This window comes from Periplaneta americana, chromosome 3, assembly GCF_040183065.1.
Source record: "Periplaneta americana isolate PAMFEO1 chromosome 3, P.americana_PAMFEO1_priV1, whole genome shotgun sequence".
Taxonomy (NCBI): domain Eukaryota; kingdom Metazoa; phylum Arthropoda; class Insecta; order Blattodea; family Blattidae; genus Periplaneta; species Periplaneta americana.
Genome location: NC_091119.1, coordinates 7,590,450 through 7,610,490, shown reverse-complemented (window position 1 = coordinate 7,610,490; position 20,041 = coordinate 7,590,450). Strand labels below are relative to the sequence as shown.

The 20,041-nt window shown below is 36.3% G+C and overlaps 1 protein-coding gene across 3 annotated transcripts in view; it reads left to right on the top strand.

Moving 5' to 3' along the window:
- Positions 1-19,561, top strand: part of LOC138695774 (centrosomal protein of 104 kDa) — a 181,544-nt gene extending 161,983 nt beyond the window's left edge. For 2 of the 3 annotated variants that reach the window (XM_069819960.1, XM_069819958.1), the window contains exons 13-17: positions 576-736; positions 7,778-7,923; positions 10,746-10,847; positions 14,183-14,317; positions 18,414-19,561. In XM_069819960.1, the coding sequence (XP_069676061.1) occupies positions 576-736; positions 7,778-7,923; positions 10,746-10,847; positions 14,183-14,317; positions 18,414-18,493 (624 nt within the window). In that variant the 3' untranslated portion in view covers positions 18,494-19,561. The remainder of the gene's footprint in view (positions 1-575; positions 737-7,777; positions 7,924-10,745; positions 10,848-14,182; positions 14,318-18,413) is intronic. The other variant, XM_069819959.1, reaches the window with a different exon arrangement.
- Positions 19,562-20,041: the final 480 nt, after the last annotated feature.

The window sequence follows — 20,041 nt, the reverse complement described above, 5'->3', positions numbered from 1 at the left end:
TTTATAATTTTAACAAAAGTTTATATGGTGTCTTCCAAAGCTTTGCGTTAAAACTGTTTTTATTGTGCCTCCTCCTAGATGACGTGTTATAGTCTGGTTGAATGCAACATAGTTAGATGGCAGCGGTTTCTATTTCCCGTCCAAGCATTGATTCAGAGGAGGATCTCCTCCCTCTCCGTTCATTTACTTGCTTTAAAACTCTGCTTCTTTCTCTGGCCGCTAGCGCGCTGTTGTCTATGTGTGTTAACTGCAGTAGAGGAGGAATGGAGTGCCTTTCCTCTACACAGACAATCTCGCATCTTTCTCACAGTTTTCTAGCAGCACATGAGTGCGCGTGGTTTAAATCTCGATCAACCGAGGTTTTCTTATAGCTGTGAACTTAAAAATTATCGAATCTTCCTCGAATTTCAAGGCACATATTTTATTTGGTATTTACTTTCAAAATAAGAAAAATGTGAGGAGGACGTTCCTCCCTTCCCTCCCCCGAGGAACCGCCACTGACTGAACATGTTTTACTGTATAAATATTCCCTTATCCAATATTTATAAACATTTTATATTGATCTGATTGACTAGCGTAAGAAAGAAATCTTGGAAAGAAACAAGCAAGCAGCAGTAACAGCTGCAGCAGCTGCCGCTGCTGCTGGAGGGTCAGGTGGTCAAGGCAGCAGCTCCAGTTCAGCCAGTGCCATCACGTCTCCCAGTGACACCTCACAGCAGGACGCTCCAGATGACAAGTGAGTTCCTTACAGCTTAATATCAGAATCACTGTGTCACTTCTCAGATATTGATACAATTATTATATTTTCTGATTCTTAATATCTTCATTGTTTCTGCCCTTATGCATCTCCTTCTCTAACACCACCACCAGCACTAGCCAGGGCAATGTTAACAGCATTACAGGTCCCCGGGCAAATCAGTTACCAGGCCCTGCCTACACAACCACTCACAATCAATCAAACTCCTGTATCTCCTCATGAGGAGCATAGGGCATTCACAAAGTGCCTCCATCGGACCCTATTTGTAGCCAACTTCTTCACTTCGCTCCATGTTTTCCCCTCCCTAGCAATTTCCTCCAAAACTGTTCTCTTCCATGTATTTTTTGGCCTTCCTCTTGTCCTACTACCCTGGGGGTTCCAATCCAAAGCCATTCTTTCTACTGCTCCATCTTCTTTCCTGATTGTGTGCCCTACCCAATTCCACTTTCGTCTTTTGATTTCTATTGTGATTTCTTTCTGATTTGTTATCTTCTATAATTCTGAGTTTGTGATTATATCTGGCCATCTAATTTTTAAAATTCTTCGTAAACATCTATTAACAAATGTTTGCAGTTTATTTTGTATAATTTTACTTGTTTTTCATGTCTCACAGCCATATAAACAACCACTCACAAGACTGGCTAAAAATGTACCGTAAAACTACGCAACTATGGTCCTAGAGCGCAACTATGGTCCAAATGCACCTTCAAACCAAAATACATCTAACGCAGCCGTTGATGATATCTAGTGGTTGTCACTTGCATTTTAATCACTTATTACACGATGCTGTTTGTTCTAATAGTTTGCCAAAAGATTGCTACCCTTGTTGCGGCTGTGTATCTGCTGATTTCACACTAACAAGAGTGTATCTGTTGCATCGTCTGATAACTTTTATTCAGATATATTACTTCAAGGTAAGCTTTAGTTTAGATGCAGTCATATTTCAAAACGTAATGTTACTGTTACATGTTTTAGATATAGTTAAGTTTATATTTATATAAATTTTGAATTTAATGGCAAAAAATTTAAAATTTCGTACTTTGATTTCAACTATAGTCCAAACAATTTCTTGGACCATTCTTAAAAAACCGTGTTATTTTGTTCCAGGAATTCATCATGTCGCGTGATAAAGTGTCTAGAAGGAAGGTGGGTGGGCGTGCTTACAAGATGTATAGTGATTGTCAAATGGAACTATGTCTAGCTGATATAAAAAAAATGTGACTACACAGCGTGAAGCTTCTAAAAAGTATAAAATACCACGAAGTTCAATTATTTTGAGATTGAAGGCGATCTGACAAGACAGCGTTAGATCGCCTGATCGTCAGTGTATTTTTTCCGAAACAGATGAAGCAATGTTTATCCACCATGCTGAAGAAATGTGCAACTTCGGATTTCCAATAACAATTTTTGATTTAAGGTTCATCGTGAAAATGTATTTAGACAAAAAAATGTGTGATTGTGAATCAATTTGAGAATAATATCCCCGGAAAAACATGGGCAGACATGTTTCTGAAACGCCACAAACAAGAACTTTCTCAGAGATTCTGCAGCAACATCACGTGTGTAAGGGCTGCTATAGATGAAGAAACGATCCAGTTATTTTTCACTCACTTTAAAAAAGAAATAGAGGGTGTTCCAGCTCATCTGATCTACAAATACGATGAAACAAACCTGGTGGATGACTCAGGTAAAAAGAAAGTCTTAATGAAACGTGGTTGTAAGTACCCAGAAGCGATTAAGAATTCAACAAAGGCAGCTGTTAGTATAATGATATGTGGAAATGCTGCTGGAGATGCTTTGCCTCCATATGTCAACTACAGGTCCGAATATTTGTGGACAACATGGGCCGAGGGTGGGCCAGCGCACACTCGCTACAACAGATCACACTCAGGTTGGTTCGACACAAACAGCTTTGAAGACTCTTGGCCGGGAAGAATCAAGTCCACCAATTGCATGGCACGCTGTGGACTGTCTTGGAAGTGGCCAGAGAAAGAAGACTGTATCTTCTACCCAAACAAGGATATTAAATTCCCAATAAGTCCTCCATAAAAAATGAGTACAAAGAGGCCTTTATATTGTGTGCCGCAACTAGAAGATAGATGGGGAAAACCATTGAAGTAAAAATGTCAGTACAAACTTTTATTTAATTGTTTCACAATATTTATGATTTCTTATCTATGTTTTTTTTTAATCTTGACCAATGTATTTTCTTTTAATGTTCGACTGTGTTTGATAAGTTTCTAAATTGCATTATTTTTCAAGAAAATTTGCAATTTGTTTGCATTAAATTGTGTCTTTTTTTCCTAAGACATATGAGGATGCCATGTACTTCCAATAGAGTCTCTCAACTGTAGTCCAGTATTGATTTAGTATGGAATTTTTCACATGGACCAAAGTTGTCAACATCATATACAACAATGGTCCAATGTTTAATAAAGAATATATTAACAAATACTTGCCTTACACTTTTTATGATTAATAGGCTTTAAAAAAAACAACCTGCACTACCTAGACACACAAACAAAAGGCTGTTGAAAAGTATCCTACTTCAATTAGATAAGCTGTAAGTTAAAATGTCATAAATGTGGACCATAGTTGCGTAGTTTTACGGTAAATTACCTAAAAAATAAGGTTACCAGATGTCCCTGTTTCCCGGGGACAGTCCCCAAATTTTGTTTTTTGTCTCCAAACAAAATTCGTCCCCAGAATGTTCCCGGATTTAATAATTTAAGCCTAGATGTCCCTAGATTTCTAGTGTTAATTGTAATTTTATCAAAATCCTGTTCAATATCTCAGTGCTTAGAATATTCATTCACAAGATATCTATGGAAATATTGCTGAGACACTCCAGAAAGAGAAACATTTGAAGACAAAGTCAATTAAAATGTACATGGACTTTACCTGGATGAAATCATTTATTTGCTCAAATTTTTTTGCTTAAAGAAATATGTAAGTTCAGATAAAATAGCGAAGTGGACTGTAGAAAATGCTGAGCTTTGCCCAAAATGGAGTGAAACTTTTTAATTTTCTTCTGAGAAAATGATTCCCTGTGCACAACTCTAGAAGTTAATTGAACTATCTCTGTGTCTCCTGGAAATAATGCTTCAGTGAAGAGGTTTATATTCAATGAACATGATATGGACATCACAAAAATCCAGAATGAGTTCAGAAACTGTTCGAGCCATGCTTGTTATCTTTACCAACTTCAACATGACCTGTCAGGAATTTGCTGAAAAACTGGGATCCAGAGAAGATCTGCTTAAAATAATTGATTCTTCTGAAAATACAAGACATTAAAGTACTAATGAAGCAGAATGAATATTTAGTGTGTAGAAATTTAGAAATCTTCTCACTATTCGTGAGCTGCCACAAGGGACAAAGAGTACTTAACCATATAAATGTTTACAAGTTCAGTGAACTATTAATTTTGTTTTGACAATGAAACTCCAAGTACATAGCTGCAAATACATTTTGTGATTGGTGGAAATATACCTAGTTTTAGAGAGGCAAGTGTTACAAAAAAGTAAAGAATGCTAATGAACTTGGTTTCATTTCGAATATAGGTGATGCTTCAGGAGAGCAATTGATCCTTTCAATGCAGCTAATGTTACAATCGGAATAATAGATGTAGGTATTCCAAGCCTCTTAAACACATCTTTCATGAAGAGAGTAGCGGTACCTCTCGCTGCAACCAGAAGTCCGATCACTTCAACTTCAAGAGTGAATATTTTAATTTTTGGAAGTGTACAAAAACAATACGAGTGAATGGCAAACCAAGAGAAATCTTAAAAATAGTTTTTTCACAATTGGTATCTGTCCCCGGAAATTATGAAAAATACCTGTTAACCTTACTATAAAATAAACTTATGTTTATTAGTACCTACAACAAAATCGAAAGTTTTGATATGAAAAAAAAACATGATGTACAACAAAGATTAATCATTACAAAGGTTTTGACAATATAACATGAGTCTTGAACTTTAAAAACAAAAATTTAAACATAAAAACTGTCCTTGGTTGGTAAATCATACTGAGTGGGATAACACAGGCGCACATTGTGATGTTGTGAAGACCATGGATAATGATGACGACTAAACCAGAGATAAAAATGGTGATTACAACGAAGCTACCATTAAGAAAGTCCAGGAAAACAGAGAGAGTCTGGAATTGAATGGGTTACATCAGCTGCTTGTCTATGCGGATGACGTGAATATATTAGGAGAAGATCCGAAAACTATTAGGGAAAACACGGAAATTTTACTGGAAGCAAGTAAAGAGATAGGTTTGGAAGTAAATCTCGAAAAGGCAAAGTATATGATTATGTCTCGTGACGAGAATATTGTACGAAATGGAAATATAAAAATTGGAAATTTATTCTTCAAAGAGGTGGAAAAATTCAAATATCTTGGAGCAACAGTAACAAATATAAATGACACTCAGGAGGAAATTAAACGCAGAATAAATATGGGAAATGCGTGTTATTATTCGGTTGAGAAGCTTTTGTCATCTAGTCTACTTTCAAAAAATCTGAAAGTTAGAATTTATAAAACAGTTATATTACCGGTTGTTCTGTATGATTGTGAAACTTGGATTCTCACTTTGAGAGAGGAAAAGATATTGAGGGTGTTTGAGAATAAGGTGCTTAGGGAAATATTTGGGGCTAAGAGGGATGAAGTTACTGGAGAATGGAGAAAGTTACACAACACAGAACTACACGCATTGTATTCTTCACCTGACATAATTAGGAACATTAAATCCAGATGTTCGAGATGGGCAGTGCATGTAGTACGTATGGGCGAATCCAGAAATTAATACAGAGTGTTAGTTGGAAGACCTGAGGGAAAAATAACTTCGGGGAGGCCGAGACGTAGATGGGAGGATAATATTAAAATGGATTTGTGGGAGGTAGGATATGATGCTAGGGACTGAATTAATCTTGCTCAGGATAGGGACCGATGGCAGGCTTATGTGAGGGCGGCAATGAACCTCCAGGTTCTCTAAAAGCTATTTTTAATTAAGATTACAACGAAGCAAAGGATATGATGCTGACACTAAGGATGATGATGACGACTAAAATGCCAAGAATGACATGAAAGTACGACAACAAGGCCAAGAATTACAATGATGATTATTATAGTGATGTATATAAAATAAGTATCTAAGTATTTATGAAATGTTATTTTCTACCATTTTCCCACAGTTCAGGTATCAAATAGTCTAACCACTGGACATAAATAACCACTGAGTTTATTTGTATGTCATAAAATGACTTAGCAATCTAAAGTAATCTATTTTTCTTGTTATACTAAATTCGTTACATATATCTGTGGCCGGGAGAAAAAAGGTCTTAAGTAAAAATTGTATACTTTTCAGGAGAGCAGTAGAAAGATTGGAATTGGTGTCAATTATGGAGTTTTTTAATTAAGAGGTTTTCCTGGATATTATTTGTTTATATTTCTTCTAAAATGGGTAATGTTGCTCATTTAACAATTTTCTTGATTGTTTCCAAAAATAGCCGCACTTAAGCCCTTTTAAGACTAGAAGCCAAACTGAGTAGAAGGGACTATTAAACATAAGAACTTTTTCATGTCTAAATAAATGAGAAATGTAATTTATTAGGAATGCAAAATGGGTCTTAAACAATTACAGGATTGTTTACCTGGTGCTTAAAGTTTTAAAAGGAAAGGGCATCAGTATATGATAAAATGGCTAAAATACAAGTTAGACCTTTTTAATAGGGAAGCATGGAAAGTAAACATATGATGGTTTGTAAGGAATAAAGTATTAAATATTCTTAAGTCCTTTATTCTGTGCGTGCTCGATTCAAAAAGTACTTAGGACATTTGGTAACGCTCTATAAATCCAGTCAGGAGTCTTATTTGACTTCAGCCGTTTTACCAGATTGTAGAAAATTGGTTCCGCTTTCAGAATATATAAAAATCTCATTTTCACAAAAAATTGACTTAAGACCTTTTTCCTCCCGGCCACATATACAGGGCTACTACAAAGGCTTTACCTGATTCCATAGCCTTGTATTATGAAACGTATGAGACATACATTATTGAGAGTTATACCAATAAAAAGAGAAACTCATCAAGTTTTTGGTCCATCAACTGCTACAAGTGCTCGATGTGACCTCCTCGACAAACATCCACTCGGTAGTCTAACTCCTGCCACACCCGCTGGAGCATATCACGATCAACTCTAGCCACTGCCACACGGATCCGGTTATTAAGTTCTTCAAGATTAACTGGCAAAGGAGGTACATACACTTGATCTTTGACAAACCCCCATAGAAAAAATCACAGGAAGTCAGATCTGGCGACCGAGGAGGCCAACGGAGAACACACCGATCGTTGTTAGAAGCCCGTTGATGTGGTTGATGCCTCAGTTACATGAAGATAAACCAGGGTTTTTATTTCAACAAGATGGGGCTCCACCACATTTCCATCTGGAAGTGCGTGAGTATCTTAATGAGCATCTACCACAACGTTGGTGTGGACGGGCTTCTAACAACGATCAGTGTGTTCTCCGTTGGCCTCCTCGGTCGCCAGATCTGACTCCCTGTGATTTTTTCTATGGGGGTTTGTCAAAGATCAAGTGTATGTACCTCCTTTGCCAGTTAATTTTGAAGAACTTAATAACCGGACCCGTGCGGCAGTGGCTAGAGTTGATCGTGATATGCTGCAGCGGGTGTGGCAGGAGTTAGACTACCGAGTGGATGTTTGTCGAGGAGGTCACATCGAGCACTTGTAGCAGTTGATGGACCAAAAAACTTGATGAGTTTCTCTTTTTATTGGTGTAACTTTCAATAATATATGTCTTATACTTTTCATAATGCAAGGCTATGGAATCGGGTAAACCCTTTGTAGTAGCCCTGTATAATGGAATACAGTATTCTACTGAAGAATTCATTTTATGCTGTCCAATAAAGAAATGCACTATCTCTTCACTTTCAAGGGAAAATATAGTTTGTGCTGATATGTGTGTTCAATATTAATGTCACAATTTGCTCACCAGGATGTGCATCTTCTGCCTATCACGAGCAGATTCATTTACTGAGGAAGGTCTGAATATCCACTATTGGCGCTCATGTCCGATGCTGACTAGATGCACACATTGTAAGCAAGTCGTGGAGATTGCCAGTCTGTCCCAGCATTTGCTAGGTAAATGACACTTGGACATTATAGACTACATTCACTGCTGTAAGTAATGTGCAAAATATTTAAATATGCCTATTAGGGTGTTTGAGTCTCTAATTCTGGAAATAATGGCCGTACCGCGGAACGGGATGCGGCCCTGTATTCCCCCTTGACTTGCTTCTTACACGATAGCATCAAAACGGCAATCGCGAACACTTTCTGATTTTCGAGAAAAAAAGGGGAAGGGTTTAAACCACTATTCCGCCGACATTCTAGCCGCCATAACCCCGCAGTACCTATAGTTACAACAAAGCCGATGAGTGCGTTGAATACAGCTCGTCGAACTCTATCTCCAGTATAAAGGACAACTCTCTATCCCCGCGCGTTTGGACGGGAGAGGCTTCGTGTAAGACTCCATTTTATGTCATGTGCCTATTCAGCAATATTTTCGATGCTGTATATATTTTAACCAAAAAACGCGTTTGAGTACTTTAAGATACAGTACCAAAAATTTGCCTTTTATGTTAACAATTTTAACTTATGCAATGTGCTGATAAATAAATTGAGTAACCCATAAAATTTTTTATATTCAACTTTTTAATAACAATTCCCATATATCATTTCAGTAATTTAAATTTCACTTTATATCAGTAATTGATTAACTAGTGGACTTAGGTACTTGTAACATAAATAGCAAACTTCTCTGCCTGTTATGTGGGTGCGTTTGATTGTTGAAAGGTGTTGAAAAGTGGAGTCGAATAGTGTGTGTGTACTGAAATTGATCTGTGTGTTGAGAATTTGATCGGGGTGTGTTTTAGTGTGTTTCAAAGCTATTTAGACTTTACATTGCATATTATGTCCTTTTTTCTAGCTTCAGTATTATATTAACTTGCATAATAGAGCCTTTTATGAATGTTGCTTTGTAGAATCTGGTATTTCCAAGCTATTTATCTATTGAGGCAAAAATAAAACTGCCAGTACTATGGTTTCGTGGCATCTTACCTGACAATTGGTCTTTGAACTTTCCACTAAACTCTCCCTTTGTTACACTGGAATTTCCAACCCCCAACTCTCGCTTGTTACAAGCTGGAGAACAAAATATTGAAAGAAAGTAAGGCGGAAGCAGCATGCTTGTAAACTGCAATTTAGAATTTTGTATACTTTTGTGTCAAATTGTGAAGTATTGCTATATCTCCTGTTGGAATTGCAAGAAGAGATCTGTTGTTGATGTTTTCTAATGCCAGGCGTTTGACAATAAAGTCATTTGACCTCTTGTGCTCCAATATTTTTCAAAGATATTATCATGGCCAGCCACTGAAGCACAGATTTTGAGGTGTTCCGAATCCATTTCTTGGTTTGAGTTGCATAATGGGCAGTTAGGGGACTGATATATTCCAATTCTATGCAGGTGTTTGGCCAAACAATCATGGCCTGTTGCCAATCTAAATGCAGCTACAGACGATTTTCATGGTAAATCGGGAATTAACTGTGGATTTTGATGCAGAGAGTTCCATTTTTTCCATTGAGATTGGTTAAATGGCAAGTTGTAGCCGATTTAAGTGAACACCATATTTTAACGTTTTGGTGGCTACTTCATTCACACACAACCCCCAGAATGTCTGGAGGACCACACCTGCTGCTGGTCGACGGGTCCATTGGACCTAGCTGGGAGATCTTGTTGATCACCAGCTTTCCCTCCTTAAGCCACTGGAGGACGATTTTAGTGCCATAGCAGGTCAGCACTAGGAACAGAGAAGTAGAAAGAGGAGGAAGGAAAGGGAAATGAACCCCTAGGCCTCGAATGCTCTAATGCCGTCGGGGTCGAAGAAAGTAAGAGTTCAGTCAGAGGACTGGATAGGAAAGGGTAAAGAGGGAATTAGGTATTGGATAGAGGAAAATTATACCAAATTCAGTCATTAACTCATTAAGCTGACCAGTGCTAATGGATGAGTAGCCCCTCCCTTTAGTTCAGCTTGTAAAATTATGCTTACTAACAGCTGCACCACGGGAAGGTAGGGATGGGACATTGAGTATTTGTGCAGGTTGGTTCCTTAAAGCCTTCAATGGGAAGGATTAATGGCTCTCCCCCCTGTATCCGACAGATACCCTTTTGCAGCCGCAAGAAGAGATGTTGTGCCAAAATGGATTGAGGGAAAGGAATTTCTAAAGACAGACGGTGATGTAGGCTTGTTTATTGTGATTGTTGTAATAAAGACGTAAGTACTTGTGTATTTTGGGGCGTGTGATAGCATCGCGGTTAAGGCATAATGCTGCAACGTCGAAAGGTGGCGAGTTCGATTCCCAATGGAGTCATGGTCATGCGGAAATACAGTAGACTTACAATTCGACCTCACTTTATTTCAAATTTCTTCATTTAAGAATGCAACTATCACTTATTGTAAGGTAGAAAGATCATTTGCTTGTTCAAGAACGAGCTTCAGATAAACACATGAGCTAAAGTGAAGAAAATCTGAGAAATCAGTTGTAGTATGCTGTTTCAAAATGAAATAAAAATGTAACATTATGTAGAACTCAATGTTCACAGCTCATACGAGTATTTTCACTATTTTTTTCGCTTCATGGTGCATGTTTTGTCATATGATAGTGCATGAATGTTTTAAGGTTTGATGGTGCATGGAAATCCGGGCTCTAATAATCACTAATCAATAAAAATGTTTCATGTCGAGACATTGGTACAGGTACCTTCAGTTAAGTAATTTGGTAATACATGTTGGTGTGTGATTTATATATGTTATAGACAAACGAGGAATTTATTTCATTCGTACACTACTTTTAATGATGACAATGATACTTTTAGTAAATCTAATTTGCATTATGACTTACAGAAGAATGTGAGATGCGAGAGTCATACCGGAAGTGTGAAAAATGCACAGAAGCAGTCTCTTATGAGCACTTTGAGCAGCACAAATCAGACTCCACGTGCAATCGTGAGTAGTGGTATTTACTTGTAATGTTGTCCAATGATTTGATATGGAGCATGTTACAGCATGTATAAAAATTTACAGTATGTAAAAATAAATGTACAATGTACCAACCTAATGTGTTCTAGTAACTTAGTTATAACTAGGGAACGGAATTTGGAGTAGTAATAGCTAGTATTGGCATCTACACAGTCATTTGTTTACAACCCTTTATACCAAGTCCTCCCCTCCATGACATACTCGCAGATCTCTGCATGTCAACAACAGGTGAACGGGACAGTTGTCGCATAAGAACTTCCAACGTGCAGGTTTGCAGTTCATAGTAGTGAAGTGCAGGTACAATGCCGAAAGTGAAACCAACTAACAATACAAAATTAAGAGTTGGGGGTCATGGTTAGAAGCTTGCAATTATTACGCACATCACCTCCAATCTGTGAAGAAAATGGTCCAGTCTTTCGATCCGGATGATACCGTTGCGATTCAGATACGCCAGGAACTGTTAAATGATAGAACAATCGAGAAAGAAGTCATGGATATTAAGCCAAATTTTGGATATTTACCGGATGCCATTATTCAATTGGAAAAGTCAGGAGTACAACTAGTTGAGCAAATAAATATTATGAGGACTATTGTAGATAAACTGAGTGCAGTAGAAGGTGAAATAGGAAAACGTGTTGGTGAAAAAATGAACAAAGTTTTGATTAAAAATGATGGATACGATATTCTTAGTCGGATTTCAGATGTACTAACAAAGACGTTTCCCAATGACGTCAATCAACATGTGAATTTAATTGACGTATCTTGTTTCAAGTACTCTCTAATTGTCTCTGCAGATGGAGAGCGGAGTTTTTCCATGTTACAAAATTTCCTTCCTTGCAACAGAGCAAAGTTGTATTTTGAAAATTTGAAAATAATATTTACAATTTATTATAACAAGGCATAACAAGGCATAGCATTAATTGAAAATGCCATTTCGTTTGGATCTACATATTCAGAGGCGAGTTCCATACAGAAGACAACTGTCTATCAACATAAATATGTCCACTGGCATGCGAAGATGCAGCGGTTCATATTTAATTATGTATATTTGTAATGTTGTTTATTGGTGTCTTGTGCGTTGCGAAGAAAAGCACATGTAGTTCAAAAAGAAATGCAGATTATGTATGTAGTCACTATATGTCATTAAACTATAACATTTGTTTATTCTGAAATATATTTACAGACGTTGCGTGTAAGTTTGTATGAAGTGGACTGTACTCTTCCATGCACCGTGACGCAGCTCACTTGACAGTCACTGAGCTATGAATATCTATACTACGTTTCACCATTCTTTATAATACTCCAAATCCCTTTCCCTGGTTATAACATATACCGGTAATACACAAAATAATTACATATGTGGAGCTGGTGTTCATAACACAACATGTCCACCATAGTACATTTTTTTAGATAACAGAATAGGCAGTTCTTTTCATTCTCTATTTGAAAAGGTATTGTACTCCTTACATATCACATCAAGTCCCCTAGTTTGTAAAACGCCAAAAGAAGGTGTTCATTCTAAATAATTGATTAAATGGCGATCTTATTCGTGTTAATTATGTAAGCATGTGTGGCTTACAGTTATTTCGGTGCTACTTGACACCATCCTCAGAGCCTACTAGATCTCAGTGCTATCTCAACTTCGCTGCCTGTTGTGTGGGTGCGTTCGTGTGATGAAGAGTTGTGTCAAATAGTGTGTGTGTTCTGAAATTGATCTGTGTGTTGAGAATTTTATTGGGGTGTGTTTTAGTATGTCTGTATATTTCATATTGTTCTAGTGTGTTGAGTTTTTGGTTTTTGGGTTGTATGTGTAGGATTTCCATGTCTGTATTTATGTTGTTTTATGTGTGGTTAGCATTAGTTATGTGTTCGGCATATGTAGATGTATTGTGTCCTCTGGTTATTGCTTTAATGTGTTCTTTGTATCGAGTTTGGAATGATCTGCCTGTCTGTCCAATGTAGAAACTGTCGCAACTATTGCATGTGAGTTTGTATACACCTGTGTGGTTGTATTTATTTGTTTGTGTTGTTTGTGTGTTGAGATGTCTTTGTAGTGTGTTTTCTGTTCTGTATGCTATGTTGTATTTCTGTTTTCTGAATGAGGATGCGATCTTGTGTGATGTATTTCTTGTGTTCTTGTGTTTGTGTTGTTTTTTTTGTGTTTTTTGTGTTTGTTGAGTTTTTGTTTTGTCTTCCTTATGATGTTGTCTATTATGTTTGGATTGTAACCGTTTTCTTGTGCTATGTATTTGATTGTGTACACTTCTTCATTGTAGTGTTGTTGGCTCATGGGTATGTTGAGTAATCTGTGTACCATTGTCCTGAATGCAACATGTTTGTGTTGTGTGGGGTGATTAGATGTGTTGTGTATGTGTGTGGTGGTGGTGATTGGTTTTCTGTATATTTTGAAGGTGTGTTTGTGTATTCATTCATTGTGTGTTCATTATATTCGTAACATGTCCACCCACTGTCATGATTTAAACCATTTTCAACATGTCCTCGTCAGCCAATGAGAAGGCTCCATAGCAGCTCTGTGATACTTTTAATCAAAGTGGACAATGATAAGGATTGTTGTTGGATACAAAAATCGTGGATTCCGAAAGAAGAAAGCAGAGTCCTAAACATTCTAAGAAAAGGTTAGATTTGTTAATAGGAAAAAAATTCCCACTAAGAGAACGAAGTGTTTTTATGATCTTATGAAAAAAAGAAACATTTACAGACACACCCAGTCTTTGCTTTGACATATAGCAGGTCCAACCTCTGCCCAACATTTCCATTCAGATAGTATATTATAGCAGGCAAATTGGATTTTACAATATTTGTATCCTAAAGATGAAAAAAAGAATCCGTAATTTGCGTTATTTTTATGTTTGGAATGATCCAGTCATAACATATATTACAAAAAGTAACATGTCCAAGTTATATTTCATTATAAATCATAAAAAATAAGTCCACACCTGTGGAGTAACGGTCAGCACGTCTGGCCGCGAAATCAGGTGGCCCAAGTTCGATTCCCGGTCGGGGCAAGTTACCTGGTTGAGGTTTTTTCCGGGGTTTTCCCTCAACCCAGTATGAGCAAATGCTGGGTAACTTTCGGTGCTGGATCCCAGACTCATTTAACCGGCATTATCACCTTCATTTCATTGAGATGCTAAATAATCTAAGATGTTGATAAAGCGTCGTAAAATAACCTACATGGTGGACATGTTGCATTTTGAACGCCAGGTCTACATAGAACAATTTAAATGTCTTTACAACAATTTATATGAGCTGGCAATCAAAATTTTGCTGTTCATTTCCAGCTGCTGAACCACCATCAGCATCAAACCACTGTCCACTGTGTCACTGTAACATCCCTCCCTATGAGGATGGATGGAGACAGCATCTCATGGGGCTGCCGTGCCCCAACCATCCACGCAAGAAGCATTTGAAGAACCGTACGTAACAACCAACTAAATGTGTAGCTTATCAGTTCATAACCCTGCAGCCCACACACAGATGGCGAGGTTTGAATGCTATGCATATCTGGAACGGGTGATAAGGAATGCGAAGCAATCATCTTGACTTCTTTCCTCATCATCATATTCTTCTCTTAGCTTCACCTTTTGCAACTGCCAGTCACATAAGTGAGACGTTAATGACTGATTGACCCAACTTCAACTCCGAGTCATCCTCAGTTCTTGTCAATAAATTTGTTATGCAGCCTACTGATTCAAACCCGAGGGTGATGAAAATTTAAGAACTAGGGAGCTATCGTAGATTTATGGTATGGAAAAGAATTTCATGCCTAAATGCAAGACCTCGACACAAAATTGATCAGCCATTTCTCTCTCACTGAACAAATCAACTCTACTATAGTCCCGACGCTGTTATTTCCGGCGTGACTCCACCCCTTTGCTTGCGTCTTAGAAAGTGAAGGCTCTATAAAGTCTAGGTAAGTAGTATCGTTCGCCATTTTTGTTCTTACGTTGCAGAGCTACCATACGAGGAATCTATTTGCCACACCGTTAAACATTATCATGTCGTAGCTCCTATGATAATAAATCAAATGCAATGTAATTCAGCAAATAACGCCTTCGTGTGTTTTCTGTGAACGCCAACGAAAGAGCTAAAATGGCGGGCGATTATATTAAGTATTTATCGAGGCTTAAGAAATGAATCAGCGAATCACAAGACGCACACGTTTAAATGTAGCTGAATTGCAACGCGATTGGCTGCCGGAAATTAGAGCGACGGGACTATAGTCATCTTTCTTGCACATCATTGCCGGAGCATCAGTCGATCTAGCCATCTTTTCATTACATCTAGCAGGTGTATCTTCAATAATTATTGATGATAAGTAATTATTAGAAAATGTGTATAATTCTTCAATTATTGATTTTCTTTATACAGATTTTTTTTATTATTTTATCTTTTATGCTAAAATTAATTAATTGTTTTTGTACATACCTCTCTATCTCACAATTGGAATTCTTAATTCTGTCAGGGTAGCAACGTTCAGAAAAATTTGAAAGACATGTTGGTTCAGAAAAGTGTGAATACAATTAATAATTATATATAAGTTTTCAGTCAAATACACTTTTCATTTTGTGAAGTCAGATAATCTGTTACATCACAATATTTAGTACGAAGTCACTAATAAGTTTTAAAAAGAGATGGAAAAGCTGTGATGCAAATGCTGTTGATAGGAGAACACACAGTCTAATTCGTCGTGGTGAATGCCATAGTTGTCTGAATTAAACTGCGTGTTCTCCTATCAACAGCATTTGCATCACAGCTTTTCCATCTCTTTTTTAAACTTATACATTATATTTAACATTTTAACATAGTTAATATCAAACTGTACAAATTTAATTTTAATGACACGACCTAATGAGAATACTTAGCCTTTAATTGTATAAGGTTAATATCATGCTGTGCCTTCTCCTTGTCTTATATATATATATATATATATATATATATATATATATATATATACGAGAATCTAGCATCAGTGTTCAGCTTTACCATGTACAGCTTATCTCAAGAGGCACGAAACTTATATAATTGTAAATGCCAGCACGTGCATTACTTACTATATTATTAATTGTCAGATCAATTTATCACCTATTTTTTAAATTGTTTGCATCTCATGCACCTGAAGATGACTTTTTAAAGTCGAAAATATTAGTGACTTCGTATTAAATATTGTGATGTAACAGATTATCTGACCTCACAAAATGAAAAGTGTATTTGACTGAAAACTTATATATATAATTATTAATAGTTCAGAAAAATATTGATTGATCATATCTGCAGATGTTAATAGTGACGCAATCAATCAATTTTACAAAATTTGTACACTCAAGTTTATCTCAAGATATCATATTTTAATCAGAATTGAATAGCATCATGCATGGCCTCCCTCAACGAATAATTTTTATTCCACGTAGTCTTTTTTTTTTTTCCTAGTATACACAGTCCCTGGATACCAAAACAAAACACGCTAAACAAGAGATACAAATACAAAGCAAATTTCTAACTTAAAACTCTCATAAAAAAGTTTTTTCGGAATATTTATAGCTTTCGGGTGTTAAATATTACAGTACTTGGTTAACTAATTTCAGCTTGTTATTGGTAATTTTCAGAAGTAATATAGTGTTAAAAGTTGTGTAATCAAGATGTATAAAAAAGTTTTAATTTATTCAATTATGAACTAGTGTGCCACAAAATAATGTATAAACCTTTGCGAAATTTCATGTTTAAACCTTGGGCCATTTGCACCAAGCAGCAACCCCAGAGCCTTGCTATAAACATCTTCATTTCGCTATTGATACATAAATTACTAATACTGCACTAATATGAGAATGGAATTTTAGCAGTCACGAATTGAACATTTATTTTCCGAATTCAATTTTTTTGTTGCCAAGGCGACCTGGCACTTGAGAATTGTCCAGCCTTGCACATCTATATGTATAATTTGAACTGGTAATGGAAATTACGGGAAAACGGCTGGACGGATTTTAATAAATGACCCCTCATTTTGAAGCTTGGAACTCAAAGTTTTTCAGAAAAATAGTAGTTTTCAGTGAACTGTCAATTTTTAAACATAATTTTTCTATTTTCCAAAATCCGTCTGTCGTCAGTTTTGAGAACTAGCTAATAGCATTCATGGCCGACTTGATATTCCCTTCGCTTTTTTGTAAAGGAGAAGCGAAGCGAGCATCAAGTCGGCTGTATTGCATTTCAGAATAAAACAAAACACACTACAGTAAACAATATTACACGAAGGCCATGATCTGCAAGAATGCTGACATATTTAGAGCTCAAATTAAATTGGTTATTAAAAACTTAATTTACTAAAAATAATTTACAGGTTCGATTCTGTGGTGTGTAATTTTCTTGGTACAGCTGTGTATTGGATATTAAAAACTACAAAGCTTGAGGTGGTTTGATGACATTATTACCATTAGAAATGAAATATTATTGTAGTTAATGCCATGATGTAACTATTTTTCATTAATTATACATAATAATCCTATATTGATGATATGAAAGTGAAACGTTTTGGGGTTATATAAGTAGATGTAGAGAATAACTTAAATTAGATTTTGATTTCTATATTTTACTGAGTGGTGGCTATATAGTATATATAGTATATGTTACTGAAAGCTATAAAACTTACGTAAGATAATAATATTATTAAATATAAAATATTTTTATAATTATTAATCAAGTGGGTTTGGGTCTTTTTCATATATTTAATGGCGGTGTGGTGTAGATATTTATATGCGTGGTTCTCTTCAGTATTGGCTCGAGAGAGAGTATCTTTCATTGTTATGGAAGCAAATAGCTTTCCGAATGTCTGGTATTCTTCATTGAAAATAAATCTGAAAAATGTTTATTTGAACGTCTAATGAACTTAGTTTGCAGTATTTGCTGCACAAGCCAATAGTTATGCATATATTGTCTCTTTTACTTAAAATTGTCTGAAGAATAACAGTGTATGTACGAATTAAACTTTATGAATTAATTCTTAGATTATTTCTGATTTTGTTGGGGCCTAATTTTATTGTAGGTATAGTTAAAACAAATTATTTACAGTAGAAATGTTTCTTCTCTCAATGTAGTCGGAATAGAGTTGCAGTTACAACTGAAATTTTTGAATTTAAATACTATTATAGTCACAATCATGCCATGGTATTAAAGAAAAATTTCACAACCTCAAGCGGGATTCGAACCTGTGACTTCCTGTACTGCGGTCAGGCGCTCTACCACTGAGCTATCGAGTTCGTCTCACGCCAAAGGCTTGGAATTATCCTTTCATACTGGCGACTCTGTTATAGAGTACTGTCCATAGCGTCTGATCTAGTTAGCACTGCCTATGGGTGGGAAGAAACTTTACAAATGTAATCTTCACCTTACGATGTAAGATCGTAAGATGAAATGTTTACTAAGACATTCAAAATAATTTCTATGCATAGCAGGCGGTGCTAATTTAATAAAAAGTAATCCTTGTTTAAATGAAGAACTTACTTTTTTATTTTTTTCTAGGTTCCAAATCACCGTCCACAGAATCGAAAGATATAACAGCAACGCAGTCAACATCATCAGTTCATAAATCTCCATACTGACAGGATCACCTCCAGCAAGACCTCTAAAATTTCCATTGCGTCCTCCATAGCCTCAACATTTTAGTACAATTCAGTCTCAACAAATGAAATGGTTATCTTCCTCACAAGTGTGAAGTGTGGACTTTTCAACGAAAGCAAAGACCAGATACAGAAATTGATACGAGTTCTTCCATCCAACAAACTGCATCATTACAGAAACAAATTACATAATTCTGTGTAGAGTGGGGCATAATTTGCTTTACAAAAGCTTACTATTGTATTAGAATCTCACGTATTTCACTTGGTTACCAGTACATTATTTAAATATTCATAAATATGTCTACTTCTGCCAATCTTTATTACATGATAAGGGAGACATGACAGAATACAAACCGCACAATATATGACCCATCCAGAGTTTAACCTGAGTTGCTATCAGTATGCAAGCATCAGGGGCGGCTCTATAATAAGAACTGCAGAGCTGCAGAACCGCCATTTAAATGGACCTGAAAAAATTTAAAATGTAAAACGTGCTTTTATGTAATCTAGTTCATTGTTTCATTTATTTTTCCAATTCATTCTCCTTCGATTCGAGATTTTACTGTCTGTAGGAGCCTTGAACTGTTCGAGAATTTTAGCTGTACTGTACTTTTCGGATCTGTGATCGGCAGTTCCTGGAGCTCAACGTAGGGTAGGCGACAGCAGAAAACTGGTTTTCTTCACTGTCCCATAAGACTGCATTAGAGCTGCAACCGAAGCAGCTCTCTCCGAATATACAAAAGAACCGCCAACACCCTCATCTCTTTATGACCTGCGTTAGAACACATAGGCTTCTGGACTACTGAATATCATTACAGTTCCAGTGTGTTAAGTATTGTGGGTGGTGTGATGTGATTAGTCAGTGTTCTAAGGAAATATTTTATATTAAAAATGAATGAAATGAAAAACTAATCGACTAACCCTTTTCGAAATTGAAAGAGAAAGTGCTTGTTAATTTAAGAAATTAGGACGTCCTACAAAAAATTTAAATATTGAAATTTCTGAAAAAAAAAAGTCGAGGAAATCATGTAGCCTAATAGTCATTTTAATACCGAAATGTGTAATAATAATAATAATAATAATAATAATAATAATAATAATAATAATAATAATAATAATGATTTATTTTAGCTGGCAGAATTAAGGCCGTAAGGCCTTCTCTTCTACTCAACCAGCAAAAAGAGTAATGGAAACTGTTGGTTTTTTGCTGTGCTCATGAAAACGCTTTCTGTATTCTGTTTAGAGGAGAAAATACATGGACAAATACCGGAGTGAAGGATTTAGTTAATTTGACTTAAAAAAACTAGAAAAGCATGTGGGGCACATCTCCACTACGTGAGTAGTTGTGGGAGAGATGCAGCGCACGGATGGTTGGAGTACAATTTCGGGTGCACAGTCAACTTCGAGAAGGAGCTGCAATTACACGCATTACCCGATTTAGATGCAATAAACAGCATGAGTTTTCTAAATGCAATATTTTTCATGCAGAACTGCCAACCTTTGTAACCGCGGGCCGCTACTGGCAAGCAT